Consider the following 17,950-nt stretch of genomic DNA (forward strand, 5'->3'; position numbering starts at 1 on the left):
ATATGGGAACTTCTAATAAATATAATGCACCATCTCAACCACTTGGTTATGCCCCTCAGCTGTCCCAGCTTGCAACGTATTCATGTATCTATGTGTTCATGGATCATGGGTCATGCACAGATGAAGCAAAAACTAGCAATTGTTGTCTCTGTGGAGTTTTCAGCTGGATCAAAATGAAAGACTTGCAAAGTAATAAGTTTATAGAAATGATTTTTGAGTTGCAGCTATTGCATGTTAGTGTACACCCACTGACAGTCCGGATGAAATTCATTTGCTGCTCGGGTCAATAAAGGCAGATTTCTTTTTTGTGCATGCAGCAAGGATTTTTGTATTTTTTGTATTTTTGGTGATTCCCCCATGACCCCTCAGGGACCAACAGATTGCTGTCTCTTTGAGAACTGTTTATAATGGCACTGAAGCTTGAATTTTACTGTTAACCTCAGAGGAATATTGAAATTAGGTGAACAAGAAAGATGTCAGAACTGTTATCTAAACATGTAAATCTTAGTAAACAGTCAAAAGAGCCTCACAGAACCCTTCAAGCAACGTGAGGAGTTTTTATGTCTTGACATCAGTGGCAGTGGCATCATGTCTCGTCAGTTGTCATCTATATTCTATCGTCTCCTTTGGCCAGCTTATTATTCCAGTTATGGATGGATGTAATGACAGCTAAGATCTTATTCCTACTGTTGAGCTGGCATCAAATCTTTATTTACCTGTTCTCCTGTTTTGCATATGGCCTTACCTTTGTCAGGTGCGTTCGAGTGTTTGTTTCTTTTTTCACATATCTAGCTGCAGCATTTGAGTTCCAGAAGCTGTGTTATTTCATCTTTTGACCCATATGCAATAAATTTGTTGCACTATTTTACTAAAAAGTTTATGAATCAGCAATTAAATCATTTAAAATTGATTAAATCACACTTAATTAAAAAAGTGATGTTTTCCCCATTGCAACTGTAAGTGAAGATCGTGCAGCAACATTCCAGTTTGGTCTTACAAAAATGGATGTTTTAGTTGAGCGTTACAGGAAAAATCTGGAGTATTTTCTAGGAGTAATCTTGGGTATTGATGTTGTACTAGCATGTAGTATTGATTACCTGCTCTACAGGCAATTAGGCAACACTCCTTCTTTTAACTGCTCCTTCTTTTAACTGGTAACCTTGCATGAGCATGAAGAATACTTTAAAGGTTCATTTATATCCCTGAAATTGTTTTTTATTTTACTTTTTTTCATCTGCTATTTCAACAAAGTGAGCACTTAGTTACAGAAGCTCATCTTGGTGTAATTCAAAGAAACTCTTTCTTAATTGTTGTGAGGTTGTTTCACATTTTCTTACCAGGACAAGCCACTGGGTGCTCCTGTGCACTTAGTCAAGTAGAACAAGAACACAGCTATGACCAGGTCCTAATATACCAATAGAATTAGATTCAGGAGAAGCAATCAGACTAACACACTGTGCATACAATTACTAGAGGAAAAAAGGGCTACACATACAGAAATATGCAATATTTACATAAAACTATTTCCCATGCTGTTTACAGCCTCCATTAATATTTACCAACCTCCAAATGCTAAATAAATACTGCTACATTGCTTTTCTGTGGGTTAATTAATTCACAGGTCAACAGCCTGGTGTAATAGCCCTGTGTCACCTCTGTGACCATGTGACTCACTGTACCCTGTCATTATTTAATCTATCTTGTAAGGCGGGTGGCACCGTGGTGTGGTAGTTGACACTGTCACCTCACAACAAGAAGGGTCTGAATCCAGCCTGGGGCCTTTCTATGTGAAGTTTGGAGTTTCTCTCTGGGTACTCAGTCTTCCTCCATCAGTCCAGGTTAATTGGCAAGTTGTTCGCAAGTATGAATGGGACTGTGGATGGTTGTGTGTCTCTGTGTTAGCCCTGCAACGGATTAGTGACCTGTCCTCTAGCCCTGTGACAGCTGGATGGGCTGCAGTCCCTTTGTTACTGAACTGGATAAATGAAAAAAAAAAGATGGATAGATAAGATGTGCTAATTTTGTTTATCAGTATGGCAGTATCATTTAAAGTGATAATCCCATACAGTGGCAATCACCTTTGAATGCCCCTAAAGAGCTTTGGATATGAGCCGAGTTTATTCAAGCTGAGACTGACCGGCAGACCATATTAAACACAGAAGTATTTTGTGGAGGAAAACAGACTATTTGAAGGTTCAATAACTGGCAAAAAGGGATGGCTTCAGGTTCACACAGAAATATATTGCAGTTTATGTTTAAAGGAGAATGGAAACCAGTAAGGTCGGCCTGAGAGGCTGCAAGCTTCAAACAAGAAGTTTTCCCAACTGTTCCAGCTCACCTTGATGTTGCACTCTGCGATACACAACAGTCATAAGGAATCCATGCACTGTTAAAATTTCACACATTGTTATTCTTTTGAGGACTCAGAAGAAGAAAATAGTTCCTGGACTGTAAAACTAAAGATTCAGAACATTTTCCTGGCATATGAGTAAAGACAGAGCTGAGCTGGATTGGATTGTGTGTAGGTTGTGCAAAAAAAAGTTTCCTGTATACATATATTTTTTTTGTTAGGTAGGTAGAACAGTGACAATGAGAAGATACCTGATAAATTTAGTATCTTGTGATATCCTGGGTATAGCCTGCTTCTCTGATCACATTAAGCTTTTGTACACGTTGGTGTTGGTACTGCTGTTGATAATGGCAACCTTGGTATTAGATCAAAAGGAAGGTATAATAAAAGCAACATCAAACACACACAGAGCTCATCACACAACTCAGTGAATGGTGGCTTATGATGTGGATGTTTATGCACAGTATACCAAAAGTCATTCCAGCGGTTAATTTTTTTTACTTCTATCAAATCAAAATGTCAGAGCTAGAGTAACAAATGACTCTTTGTATTAAGTAAATTAAATGGACATTATTCAACTAATTTCATCAACACATTTCATACTGTGGCATTTCCATTGTCTTCAGGGTATTAAATGTATAAATGTAATGTCATGTAATAAAAATACCTGGCATTCAAAACAAGGATGACATTCATTTCATGAAATGTTAAGCAAAATCAACTGTTGGAAAACACTTTTTTTAAACTTAGTCATTCTCTCTTTGTTCTAAACACAGCTTGGAGGGGGAAGGGGCGGGGGTATAATGCAGATACACCTCAGAGAGTTCGTTCCATATTGACATGATAGTGTTGCACAGTTGCTGCATATTTGTTGGCTGAACTGCTGTGCTTCAAATCTCTTGTTCCACCACATCCCAGAGGTCCTCTAGTTCACTGAGGATCTGTGCTTTCATGTCGTTCAATACCAAATTCAGACTCTACCATCTGAATGCCCCAGCAGAACTCAAGATACATCAGACCAGACATCATTTTTTTCTAATCTTCCATGTTTGGCAAGCCTTCGCAAATTGTCGCCTCAGTTTCCAGTTTTTAGTCGACAGATGTGACATCCAGTGTGGTTTTCTGTTGCTGTAGCACACCTGCTTTAAGGTTTGATGCAGTGTGTATTCAGAAATGCTTATTTTTAACTTCATCAGGTTATCTTGACCATGTCTACAAGCCTAAATGCATTGAGTTGCTGCCATGTGAATGGCTAATTAGCTAACGAAGGTGGGGTAGCTGGTGAGTGTATTACTACTTAAGCACTCATGATTCTCTGTTAGCTTGCAGTCAGTTTTACTTACTGTACATTGTGGCTTATAGTTCATTGCTCAGACTAAACTGTTACCCAAAAGTTGTAACATCCACATTATATGCATTTTATAGAATTTCTTCACGTTCCTCAATGCGCTGGCTGATTGCCAGTCTGAGTCTTAAATCTGGCTGTCCATGGCTATAGCTTTTTTTCTCCCAATTATCTGTGTTAATCTTCTAAATTACCCTTTCTGCGCTGAAGGTCCTTCCATAAAAGAGAGCGTGAGATCCATGTCCCCCCTTGATGAGCTCCTCTATTTACCTCATCACCCTACTCTAATTTCTGGCTGACTTAAAGCATAATCTATAACTTTTGGATTGTCACCTTTTTAGTGAATGGCAATTTTAAAATGAGTTTTGTCATTATGGGAAGGATATATTAACAAAAAATGGGAAGTGCAAGCATGCTTCTCTCTGTGATTTACTAGGAAGTTGACCAAGTATAGAGAAAGATATATATATTCAACAATGAGTAAAGTGATAAAGTTTTGCACAGCACCTCTGCCACCTCTGGTATATAAATGTATTAATGAGTGCATGGCCAGGTGAATGCAGTCCATAAAATATATTTTATTGATAGATATGCAAGAGTCTGGAGAGATAACGGCTAGCCAGGTTGGTTAGGAGGCAAAGCTTATTTACAGGTAGTGCGGTATGTACAGTATGACATTTGTGACTCTTACAAGTATTATGTTTTAAGATATAATCAACAAGAGCTGTACAGAAGAATAAAAACAAAACAAAAAACAGCCAGCACTGATGTAAATGTTTTAAATCGTAACCAGACTTAAAAGGGATGTGATTAAATTGGTGCTTTTATCAAAATTTACACCAAACACTTTGGATTAATATAATTATTGGGCAGTTGTAAATTGCTCTAACTAATCACAAGTCCTCCATTAGGGTTGTTTGGGTTTTGAATGAAAGAGTTATTCATTGTGTTCCTCATTAAACTGTTAAAATTACAACATAATGTGCTTAGGTCTACGCCACACTCCAGCTATCATTTAAAAGGAGTGCTCAGGCGCAGGCTTGTTGTTTATGGTTTTGTGTATTCCACTGAAAGCTAGTCAAGCACAGCTAAAGGTGGGCCCATACTCCATATTTATGAAATTGGCTCTGTGTGAAATTGGTTTTTGCCTAATGGATCCCTGCATGGGTGCTCCGTCTGATACCTCAGCTTCAGCTTATTGGCACCAGAGTCACATTGAGGACACAGAAACGGAACTGGAAGAGGGACAAATGAAAATGGACCAAGACATAAAAAGTTTAAAAATTTTGTAAAAAATAGCGTAACGACATTCCAAAGAACTTTTTACAGTTTCAGTGCAACTGTTGTGCCTTTAATGGTTAACATGAAATGCTTTCATTCTTTCAGTGGATTCATGCACTGTGTAATATTAATGCTTAACCCCAATCTGAGTATAAATCTGTCAGTTAATCTGAAGCTTCAACCAACACAATAAGCCACTTTATTTTAACTTCAACAACCTCCACTACATTCTACATTCTTCTCTTTTACACAATCCTGCAGATTAGTCAGATGGTTAATGAGACTGAGGTCTCTCAATGCAGTATAACACTGGAGGTCATGTCATGTTATGTGAGATAAGAATGGCCCGAATCTCTGGATGAACCAGCATCATCTTCTATAAAACTCAGAGTCATTAGATAAGGCATATACTGTAAGGATTTTTGCGTTGTTAAAGTGACTCTACAGATACGGTGAATCAGTGTGCATTACTGTCTGAATCTTGGCCTCTTTAAAAAAAGACAACTTTCATTCTTTTAATGTGTTCAACTTCATGTCGTGTCTGTGGTGGCAATTGTTGTTTTCCCCAGCAATTTCCTCCAAATCCCTTCACTATGTGACTGGATTGGGGGATGTAAAACCTTCACAGTCAGTTCTTTTTTTGTCTGCAGAAAGTGATAAAGGCCAGCTAGAACAGGCACAAAGAAAATCTTTGTAAAATTTGGCAAATGCACTCCTATTGCAAACTGATGTATGCTGTGTTGCATCAACAACTAATACGGGCGAATTTTTGCATCATTAAGTTGATTAACAGTCCAGAAAATATACTGTCAAGTTTGCACTCATATTCTTTATTAAAATGTCAAAAGATTTTTTTAATATCTGCCCAGTTTTAAAGAAAAAATATAGTTCAGGATGTATTGTGGGTAGTCAACAGTACCAAAAACCTCACAGTAAGGAAAGACTCAGATAACAACACGTATGACCATTTAGTGTAAAACACCAACAATTTCTTTTTTTAACATAGGTTCAGAAGATTGAGCACCACTTTCAAGTTCTCTAGAGACCCATATTTGGTTCATATTTGATTAGGTGCTTTAAGCTGAGATAGTATATTATACTGTAGTTGGAATTTGACATGTCTGATCAGTTTTCCCATGTGGCACTTTAGGCTTTGGTTTTTGTATTCTATTTTTAACCAGAAAAGTGGTGGAGTTTAAGGGAGGCGTGGAAGGAGCATGCAAAAGAGGAAGCGGGGGAGGAGGGGGAGTGGATGGATGGATGAAGGTTGGCTGGAGCTGTCAGTCTCATCTCTCTCCTGTCTCTCCTCATCCATTCTCACCATGCTGACAGCAGTCTTCCAAGCAGAACACCGCCTGCCTGCAAGGTAATTCATATTCCCTACCTGCACAGCCACCACCACCACTGACACAAGGAAACTGACATGCAGAGATGGGCTGGTGGGAGAATAGAAAAGCACTGGGAGGTACGAAGAATAGAGAGATTTGGAGATTTACTAAAACACAGATGGAAATCAATGGTCAGAAGCAATATTTTCGTATAAGAGGGTAATATGAATGAGAAAATAACAACGGTGATGGCTTTTTTTATTTCATCCTTGCATTGCCAATCTGCTCAATGTTTTCTCTGTGCCAAACCTCACCACCATTGTCAACAAATTATCCGCAACTCCTTCCTTCCAATTCCCTGAAGGACTGTACAACAACACATATTAAAAACACAGAAAATCATATCTGACCCATCCCATTCTTACTACCTGTTATATCTTTTGTACTCTGCGGGTGTTGCAGAAGTCTGACCTCGAGGGTATTCTGTCCCCTAACTCCAGGATACACCCTTGCATTTATGCAACATTTCCTGAATATCTAGCAGAAATTTTTTTTCTGATACCCAAGTATACCGTATTGAGCCCTATATTGTATAATGCATAATGTTGCTGCAAACACAACTTTGCTGCGATTTGGTGCTTAAATCAACTTTCAATTACTATAGCTGGTTAAAGTAATGAGAACCAAGGGTAAAATAGCATCTGCACCAACAGCAACACCACCAGTTAACTTTGTTTATTTTGTTTTTCGAATTACTGAAAAACTGCCCAGCAGAATAACTTTCTAAGGCATTATTTTTTAAAGTCAGTCAGCGTAAACACCATTTTCCTCTTAGATGACTGAGTAGACTGGCAGTGTATTATTTTGGTGCAACTTTTGTAAATTGCCTTTTGTGAGACAGGCGTCTGGCCAGTGGGTGCAATATATCCTCTAAATTCCTCCAATAAGTTAACAACAAGGAAATCGTCACAGTCACATTTCTTATTATAGCCAATCTGTGATTTTCTGCTGCCAAAAAAATTATGCTACTGTTCATTTAGGTATCATCCTTATAAGGACTATTTTTAAGTCTTGTTTAGATCTCTAAACAATTTAGGTGATATGAGTTTCTACGTTGATGAAAGCCTTAATATGTTACATGTTACATTTATGTTATATATACATTATTGCTTCAAGAAACACAGTGGGATTGTTTTTGTTTGTTTGTTTGTTCGACCAGTGACCAATACCAACGCCCTGCAGTGGTGTTACAAATGATTTTTTTAGTATTCCACAAACAGAATTTGATGGGTTTGATTTTAGATCCTTAATGATAAAATTTGCTCCCTGACCAATAGCACAAGCAGCTATTATGTGCCATTCTCGCACTCTCTGCTCCCCTTGTTCCTCTTGTGTCTCACTGTTCGTCCTTTGCAATTCAGGAGACATCACATAGAAATCTCAGCCATCGGATGAGGACAGATTGTGGGCCTCTGTAGCGTAGCGTAACTGATAGGTGATTGGATTGAGAATAATTCCCTCTAATGACGAGGCCGGCTCAAGGCTGTTAGCAGTAATGAGAACACGGTACGTGCACCAAACTAGACACTGCTTCGCCTCCCAATGCACCACAGGAAACTACAAAACACACATACACACACATCGTCACAAAAATAGAGAGACTTTCATATCCTGACACAAGGACAAGCCTTCAGTGTTGTGTTATAACACTGTTGCGTCTTCACTAAACCTTGAATGACCAACTGAAAAAAAGCAAACACACTAACCTGATATGTAAAGTCACACAGACTTTCCGAAAAATGAAACGTCATTTTGTTTTGGTTTGGTTTGATTAAATATGCTTCAAAAAAGTCTGTCTGGATAAGTGAAGGACATTCACTTCTACCTATTAGTGGCTGTTTCTCTGCCCTGAAAGTGCCCCATAGTGTTGGCATGAGATTGGCACAGCTCCCCTCTAGTGCCTGGTGCTACTAACTGGCACACACTATTGGTGTGTCACGAACCACCTGCCAGGCACACATGTTACATGTGTGTTGCCAAGAACCATATTTCCGCACCCCTGCCGTACTTATGTGAACGCAGCAGAGCATCCCTCTGTCTACCTGTGTCCCTACCCTTCCATTCATACATGCACACAAAGTACTACACACCTGCAACTCGCCAGCATTGTGTGCACACCTACACACAAGGAAACCCACCCAGACACAATCCCAGAAACATCCAAGCAGAGCAGGTCACCTAAAAACCACCGTATGTGCATCAACAGATGTTGTCGTGCAGGTATCCACATATACAAACAAGGATTCGCCCACACACATACATATAAATGCAGTCACAATCACACAAATAACAGCAGGGAGATTGTGCGCTATGGTATTGGGAGCTTAACCAAACGATGCATGTCTATGATTTTTATAATCATAAAACTCGTCTGCTATCCCTTGTGTGAGTCACAACCGAGGAAGTGGCACTTCAGATGCAGTGCATAATGACGGACCGCCAGATGCTCAATGGTATGCCCACTGGAGCTGATCAGTGTTGAGTGTGATCACAAAACTCCCAGTATACCTGCTATTCTAACCTCCACTGGCAGGAAGACGTCCAGTGGTAGCAGTCAGGAAAGTCGTTCTGTTCTCCAGAGCAGAGCGAGAGGACAAATGCCGATCCCTTCATAATCACTTGAACGTTCTACTGATTTGCTTTCAGACAGCAGCATCTCATGTATATACTCTTAAGGCCCTTTCATACTGTACCTGTGAAAATGCCTGTGAATATTCTGTGCGTTAAAAATATTATTCCGACTCACCTATTGCACTTAATGCACTTAATAATGCTTTTTTTTTTTTTGTTGCCATGATGCCAGGTCTCTCTTGGAAATGAGATTTTAAATCTCAATGAGATTTTTACCTGAATAAATAAAGGACTAAAAAAAAAAAAAAAAAAAAAAAAAAAATGCAGCCGTTCATACTGACTGCGTAATTTCACTGCACAAATTTGTGGCATTTATTTTTTTCAGACCGAACTTGATTTTTTTTTTTTTCAGATTTTTCAGAATCGAATAAACAGATCTGACCAATCACATCACTGTGCAACAAGTGCACTCTTAGCTCAAATCACACACCTGTACCGAATGTACAATGATATGGAAATAGTAAAATGATACTATTTTACCTCAGATATTCAGCTAAACACTGCTCTGGCTCACTTGGCTCTCTGAAATGATTTCTCTGCCTCATCAAGTGTGGTCCCATTTGTCCTAACAAGAGTTAAAACTGCCCCACTGACATCCTGAAATATGCACAAAAGCGGTTCTGATTCAGCGTCAGCTCCTGGATCAGATCGTAATCTTCTCCCTGCTGCTGCCTCCTCTGAGAACTGGATGAACCCAACGTCTCCTTTCTTCCTTTTTCATTTAGGAACATCAGGACCAGCTCATCATCACTTCATGTCAACTTCATTTATTCTTTTTTTTTTTTTTTAGTTTTTTGAGCACAAATGTTCATGTTACACGTCAAGTTCGGATCTGTAAAATTTGGATTTCCATGTCCTTTTCGAGCAACACGTTCATTGTGTAACAGCCTTTAAACTGAAAAGTTTTGGTTCTCTAATAACATATTTACATGCCAAGGTGTTGTAAGCTATACAAACTAATAGATGAGACTACTTACAAAATCAAAGGAAAAAAAACAAATAAACTACTAAACACCAGCGTATATACAATACGGGAATATCAGCTGCCTAACATATGAGATTTAATTTTTCCTAGTTTTAGTATATAGTAGGATAATGTTATTTTCATAAATTGCCTCCCAAATATATATACTTAAAATGAATTTAAGGCTTAGAGTCTCTATTTTTCCTTTTTCCTTTCACCTCGTGACATTTACAGTTTTATGTAGTTTATTTCTCACATCTGATTTGACCCACCACACCAAAACACCAAAGGCTTGAAAGCACCCTCCCGAAGAGAAAAAATGTTCAATTTGCCTTACATCCAGCAGGGGGAGGTATTGCAGCTCACCCAGAGTCAATGTTTACCCCCTGGCACAGGAGTTGAGTAACAATTGTGTAAGATTCACTAGTGACACACCTGGGTACAAGAAAGCATTTTAATAATAATGATAATAAACAAACAAACAAACAAAGGTGGATGCAGTGGATGGTACCAAATTTAGTCCTGTAACATTCAACTTTAAAAAACATTATGTGAACTATCTTAATTTATGCATTGAATGTTAAAGACGGAGAACATTTTTTTTTAATTATCTGTGTATATTCCATCAATCTGGAACACCCACCCTTCATACATACATGTGTAGTTGAGTAAACTGCTTCAGAGAAGCATAGTTAGATGAAGGATTCCAAAGGATGGAGCTTTGTCTATGGAACCATCTGGTGTTGCATAATTGTATATAGTATATATCACAGTCAACAGTAACCAAATCATGTAAGATATGTATCAACGGTGTCCAGAAAAAAATAGTATTTAAAAGAGAACAAGGATGATGAACAGTCTGAAAACATCGGTCTCTGTTGTGCCTCGCTCCAGAAGTCAACTCCGGGTATCCACCACAGATGATTAAATTAATTCACAATTATGAACGCTCCTCATCATCTACCTACCTGCTGTGACAATGATGAGCCAGAGGATAGTGCTACTTCCCATAGTCATATTTAGTAAACATATGATAAATGCTTAATGGGAGGCAAACTGTTATAATGTGATCTCTGCTTGTTTGTATCCTAATCCTTACACCTGTATTAAAACAATTAATAGCCATATTCTGTCATCGGGGTACGATCAGTCATTGCTTCGTACAGTAACATAATATATTCTTTGGTTACTGATTACCAATTCCCTTCAATTGGCTAGGAGACATTTTTTTATTATGTCAATGAGCACATGGAAACTGTAATGTTGCCTCTGAACACCACCTCATTGGATTTAAACAATCATGATGTGACTGAAATGCACACTTTTAGGTTTAAGAGACGCTGTCATGAAAGTTAATATACAGGCTTGACCAAACCATTGGTTACACTCTAGAACAGGAAGGCCAGATTAAACCTTGTTAGAAAACATCTAAAAGAGGCTGTATAGTTCTGGAAAAAAATATTTGAACAGAAATAAATGAAGATTAACTTGTGTCAGAATGATGGGAAGAGAAAAGTATGGAGGAGGAGGGAAACACACCACATGAGCTGGCAAACTTGGTGGAGGCAATGTTATGGCATGGACATAGATGGCTTCCAGTGAAAACCGCCCGCTAGTGTTTATTGATAATGTGACTGATGATGTCAGCCAAATTCTGCAAAACTGATTGGACAGTGCTTCACAGTGTAGCTGGATAGTGAGCCAAAACATACTGTAGATGTCCAGTTACTTTAGAACCTCTGAAAAATGAGGGACTATGTATAAAAATAGCTGTAACTCCTATAAGCCCAAAGCCTGCACTTCAGTCACATTAATAAAAAGACCAAAGAAACTAAAACTATATTTAAATGATTTTGCAAAATCATAGCTGTAAAGAGCACATGCCAATCTTCACGTTGTGTTAAATAAAGCAATTTTTTTTTTTTTTTTGCATTTATAACTAAATTCCACAGAAGCTAAAGTGAAGTAATTACATGTAGAGTGTCCCAAAAACTTTTGATACCTGAATTATGCTTTACGTTACGTTATGTTACGTTATAGGTCACGGCGTAGATTTCCCACAGAGGTCTAAATCAGGCTTTACAGTCAAAGTTCGGTTTGGTGGCGCAGACCAAAAATGTCATCTTGTATTAAGTGCAGCAGCTCAGGAAGCACTCATGCATATCATTTTGACAATGACAACCCAGTTATTTGAGAATGCAGTTTAGAGAACTTGGTAACTTCAGAAATGTTAATATTTGAAATTCTCTTTTCTAGAAACAAAGCAGCAAGTAATTTTGTAGACTGATTAAGTCAAAGAAAAGAGCCCAGCAGACTGACCCTCTCCCATTTTTGCCCCAAAGCAGCTTGCTTGTTTGAAATTTGCTTTTCCACGTTGCAGTAAGACCTTATAAGAGGAACAAAAATTAATTTTACTATTTTCTGTATCCACACTTGGAATCCAATTTCACAAATAATAGCTCCGGGCTTTGTTTGATAAGTCTGTCCTCATACAGATGCATGCATTATAAGTTGACAAAAGAGAAGAGAAAACCTACTTCAGAGTCAATCAATAATAACATTTCACAACTTGATGGGATAAAAAGAGCTGTATGGACGTTGCTTGTCAATCAGGCTCCATAGTCTGGCTGTTCTCTTCTACAAAGCTGTCAGCTATGACAACTGACAGCAGCCGAACCCTGTCTGGTCCAGTATTTGCTGTAGGTGTAAGCTTAGCTACATGGCTATTATTTTAAGGCTGGCTGAATCCAGCGTTAAGGTTGTTACTAAAAATAAAGTAATCTGTTACACATTACTTGTTTCTTTTCTTAAAAGTAATGCAGTATGTTACTTAATTACTTACCAAAGAAAGTAATTAGTTACACTACTTGTTACTTTTTTGTAACTCATTGTCACTTAATTACCAGTTAACAATTTGAACCAATAGGCTACAGTCACACACACCTGCCTACCCTAATGAGGACACACATACAATCTGTGTTTTCGTTTTTACGTTTGAACACAAATCCAACAACACAAAGCAAAGATGAAAACCAGAACAAAGTGGCTTTGAAGCGATGGGCGCACTGATTCTACTTTAGAAACATGGACAAGTAGAAATGGAGGCTGCAGCTCATCAGTTTGATACCTTTTGGAGATTGGGATCCGGCTGCTGGGCTGGGGTCAGCATTCACTCAGCTTTAAAGTCGCTCTGGGTTCTTGGCTAGCTTTGTGTTAGCATGCTGTCTGTGCAGATCCCTGCAACATAAACAAAGTTGTGTTAGCAATATGATGCAGCTGTTTCATCCTGGACGTGGTTCGCATTTCACCACCATGCTCTTGTCCTTTTGTTCAATAAAAATATGTCCACATCTTTACTCCTCAGAGGTTTTTCAATGTATTGGTCCAGCATTTTCCTCTTCTTGCACAAAAACCTAAATCAGAGGATTGTCATGGAAGTGCACAACCCCCCCCCCCCCCAAAACATGTCTGTTCATTTTTTTGTCTTTAAATCTGCCCTGCATGCAGATAACTGAAAAACCTTTGTAATGAAAGTAAGAAAATAATTGTAACTGTAATGGAATCACTCAGTTTAGTACAGTGATGTGTTATTACTGCATTACTTAAAAATGCGATTTGATTATACTGACTTTGTAACTCATTACATCCAACATCGACTGAATTTGTATCGATATTTATGCAAGCATGCTTCAATTTATTCAAATACTGCTTTTTGCTCATGATTTTATTTAATATCAGTATCTCCGTAGAGATGAATAAGCAGTCCCAAAAGGTTGGACATATTTTGATCACAAATGCATGTTCAGTGAGCCACATGTGACACAACCTCTACTTCAACTTTACAAGTATGATGACTTTTTTATGTGTGTGTGTTTTTAATTTGTTTTCATTTCCAATATTTTGTATGCACAGTTTTCCAAATCAGTTACTCAAACAACCATAATGTATAACATGAATCTTGCTGGATTCAGCTTTACAAAGGGCCAGGTTTGGCCTTGAGTTCACATGTAGCATACTTTTGGTGAGAATTGACTTTTCACAATTTTTTCATGTATAGTTTTGAAAAGACTCAAGTTTTGACAAACCACTAACCACACCAAACCACAGTTTGTGACTTTGTCAGAGCTGAGGTCTTAATAAATCGGCATTGGTAGCTCTTCAGATTTTAGGATCCAACATACAATGAATTAATCCATTGTCAGAGGCACTGCAATAGTACTTTAACATGTCTGATTTAAAAAAACAAAACAAAAAACGAGCTGGGAATATATTCCATGAGAAATTTGGAGAACAATGATCACTTTGAAAATATTGGCACATTAGTAGGCTTAGAGGAAAATCTTTTCACAAAGCTTTTTTGACATGCAAGCAGCCAACAGAAGATAGAAATAAAACCTGGTTTTGTATAAAGCTATGTTAATAAAATCTGAATTGAATTAATAACTGAAATAGCAATGAGGAAGCTCTGACAATGTTAGTCGTGCATTTGCACAAAGCTGGGAACTCGTCAAGGACTTATTTAAAACTATGGGGTTATGATGCCCTTTAAAAGGTAATTAGATAACACATGGATTGTGCTGTGCATCCAGTTATAATAGTGGATTTCTAACTTGGTTCTAGTCGATAAAGGCTTGTATTAAGGAGAGTGGCTCCATAGTGTAGTGGTTTACATAATCGCCTGAGAAGTGAAAGATCCCTGGTGTGGTGACAAATCCCTATGGGATTGTGTTAGGAAGGACATTCGGTCTAAAAAAATCTGCAGCTGAAAGTTGTTTATTAAAGAGATACAGTGCTTACTCATTACTGTGGATGTCCTTAAAAAAAAAAAAAAAAATTCAAATTGACATAAGGTAGTTGTGGTGATGAAGATGAGGGACAGAATGATAAAGTGTTCTCATCATTGGAACAAGAGTGATAATGAACATTTTGTTGGTAAACACAAAGTCACACACACATCTGAGCTTCAGGTGCAAGTACTGAGTCTTCTTTTCTGAAGAGGATATTTATGGTAATTAGCCACTTTTTGCTGCACTTGTTCTCTGAATGCTATAGTAGAATCTCTATTTTCACTCTTAACCACCTGTCACTGCTAAGAAGATGAAAAATGGAGGGCATACTGCAAAACAACTGTGGATAGCGCAGTTGTACACCCTGCTTCTCCTTTTCTGCTTTTTAAAAGCGAAATCAAAGTGATTTATTGGCAGATAGGACATTCCTGTTGACAGCTATCTCAAAGATGGGAAAATGATTGGAAAAATGTGGAACACGCACACGATCTAGTCTTAAGACAGAAGATATTTTCAGTGAAGGGGCATAGGTAGAAAGGCGACAACAAGAGCCATTGCAAGAAAAGCAAAAATGCCTCATCCTCTGTTTGAAATGAACCGTTATTAATATTTTAACATGTTAGCTATGCATGTGGCTTTGAAGAAATGAGCAGCCTTTTTCAGAGGAAAGAAGGACTGAGATTGGAAGCTATGACAAAAAAGGATGGAGTTAAACAACAGAGTGAAATAATGGCTCAGAATGGAGCTCTCTCTCACACATAAAGAGCTCCGCAGCATTTTGTCAGCACTGAGCATAGGTAGGAGAGCATAGATGTGAAGTGGTTAAAAAGACCCAAAAGAGGAAGAAAAGTAGAGGAAGGTACATCTGCTTGTGCCTCTGTCATTACCCCTTCACTTTGCCTCTGCCAAGCCTATTACTTAATTTCCCTTGTTGTCCTTCACTATGACAGAGGTTCAAGTGAGTTAAAAGCAAGCCTGCAGAAGCTCATTTTATCAGAGAACTGTGATGAAAAAGTCAAATCAAACAATATCAGGCTTGAAATATGGTCACAAATGGTGCTGGTTTTTTGCTGTAATTGAGCAAAAGCTCAAAGGATTCCACTTATAATGCATCACACAGTTAGTCACATTTTACATCTCTACACGCCGGAAACCCACTCTTTATATAAGATACTGGCACACACACAGACATATTCTGCAAAGAAACTATTCCTGTGCAATCTCACAGATACAGGACTGTGGCCTAAGAGATTTGTGAGCTCATTTGCAGGCACATTATAGCTCTACTCACTCTAACTTGAAAAAAGAAAAAAGTCTCAGCCTTCTGACAATTTTTTATTGTGGAAGTGCAAAACTCATTTAGGTGGTTGACACTAGGGTATAGATATCAGAGATACATGTACTTTTGGAGAGGAACTAGTGCGTGGAAGCAAGGTATGTCAGTAAATTGGATGTGCAAGCATTTTTGGTGCAGGGTGTGTAAGGTTAGGGTGCACTCGAAAAAAATATGCTTCTTTGCTGTAACGAAATAAAGTGTATGCCATCTGTAAGAGCAAGAGAGAAAATTCTCTGATAGGATTTTTCTGATGCCGGTCTAAACAGATGCTCAGATTTCAAGTACCCGCAGAGGTTGAAAAATATACATATCAGCCTTTCCTATTTCAAAATGCTTTCCCTGAAAAATGCAGGTTATAAAATACCAGCTGGGAAAAAGCATGAAGCTGACCCTATAGTTAGGTGCTTTGGGTGCATACCACATGGGTGAAAATGCACCGATCACCATGTCCCCGCTTCAATTCCTCACTGACAAGACCCTTTGCTATTATTTACCTGGTGCCACCAGATGCATATTAGGCAAAGTGCTTAGAAAATCTTGTCACTGTTAGTAAAAACCCATTACAGAAGAGTCACAACTGACTCATTTAGGTGCTGTGCAACTTTTTCAGAGGTCCAGAGCACCATCAGGTGAAAAATATCATAGCTGCACAGCAAAAGAAACAATTTTATGAAAATAAACTTTTCCTTTTTTCTTTTTTTTTTTTTTACATTTTAGAAGTAAATGGCAACATTCTTAGATGCCATCAGTACTTACAAACTAATACTAATAATTTCTTTAAAGAGTGAAAAAGTGTAGCACACAAGGAAGAAACTATGGGAGCTAATATCATGCTCACTGACAACCTCATTTTGACCGGGCTGCAGCACCTCTTTTCACATCTGTCTGAAACTCACCATTTTAGGTCTTTATTATGCAAATGTGTTATGTAGCGACTTAGATAAGTCACGGAAGAAAAGCCTTGACTACAAACAAGGCGATCCGAGCAGTTCAGCCGCAGTGGGAAGGAGTAATTCAGTTTGGTGTGGACTTTGAATTTTGCAGCATAGCAAACATTTTCCATGCACAAAAAAAGCAATACAGTGCAGTAGACAAAAGTACAGGAAGAAACCCCAAACGTAACATGAGCATTGTAAGTCTTATTACTTTAACTATAGTGCAGCATGATTTTAATTCATCTGTTAAAAACTGTTTATGTCAGGTGATCTGTGTTGAATGTAGGGGAAAACTGAAAGAGTACTCTTTCCTATTAATTTGGCATTGCAGTATTGTAATATTGTTGGCATAGTATAGAAGAGAGAAAAAAGTACCAATATTAAACACATATATTGCATCATATAATTTCAGAATGAATTATCAAAACATTGTTTCAGATAATTTTACAGAATATAGTATAAAACAACTGATATTATTAACAAACCACTTTTAAAATGAAACTTAAATCCAAATTGACATGATGACTCATTGCTACTAGTTAAGGATCCATGATAACCTGCGATTTAGTTCCTGTGTCATCTGCAGTTCAACTTGGCTGTCATGCCTGTCAGGCTGGCTGGAGCGGCCGTATGTGTGCAGTGATTATGACTAGTGTGTTGTGATGAAGAAAAAAGGGGGGCGGGAAGAATCTCAAAGCAAAATTCTTATTTTTATCAATTGATCTATAATCCCATCTTCAACTATGATGGCAAACACAGGCAGCTGAAATGATTTTCTACTCAGAGTAAGTAGATCTACTGCTTCACATTGCTGGAGCCAGCTGGAGTGGTTTGACTGGGATGAAACATAGATGCCTTCTTACATGAACTTTCAGGCATAGCCAACTGAGAGGTTACCATGAGGCAGAACAACATAATGCTCAAAAACATAGC

General features: G+C 38.1%; 1 protein-coding gene across 4 annotated transcripts in view; it reads left to right on the forward strand.

The window, feature by feature from the left end:
- The first annotated feature begins 6,158 nt into the window (after positions 1-6,158).
- LOC109197668 (uncharacterized) overlaps positions 6,159-17,950 on the forward strand; it is a 52,225-nt gene continuing 40,433 nt past the window's right edge. For all 4 annotated transcript variants that reach the window (XR_002058774.2, XM_025903911.1, XM_025903912.1 and 1 more), the window contains exon 1: positions 6,159-6,342. Coding sequence is in view for 3 of the 4 variants with exons in the window: in XM_025903911.1 (XP_025759696.1) it covers positions 6,194-6,342 (149 nt within the window). In the remaining variant the exon portion in view is untranslated. The remainder of the gene's footprint in view (positions 6,343-17,950) is intronic.

This window comes from Oreochromis niloticus, linkage group LG16, assembly GCF_001858045.2.
Source record: "Oreochromis niloticus isolate F11D_XX linkage group LG16, O_niloticus_UMD_NMBU, whole genome shotgun sequence".
NCBI classification, from domain to species: Eukaryota; Metazoa; Chordata; class Actinopteri; order Cichliformes; family Cichlidae; genus Oreochromis; species Oreochromis niloticus.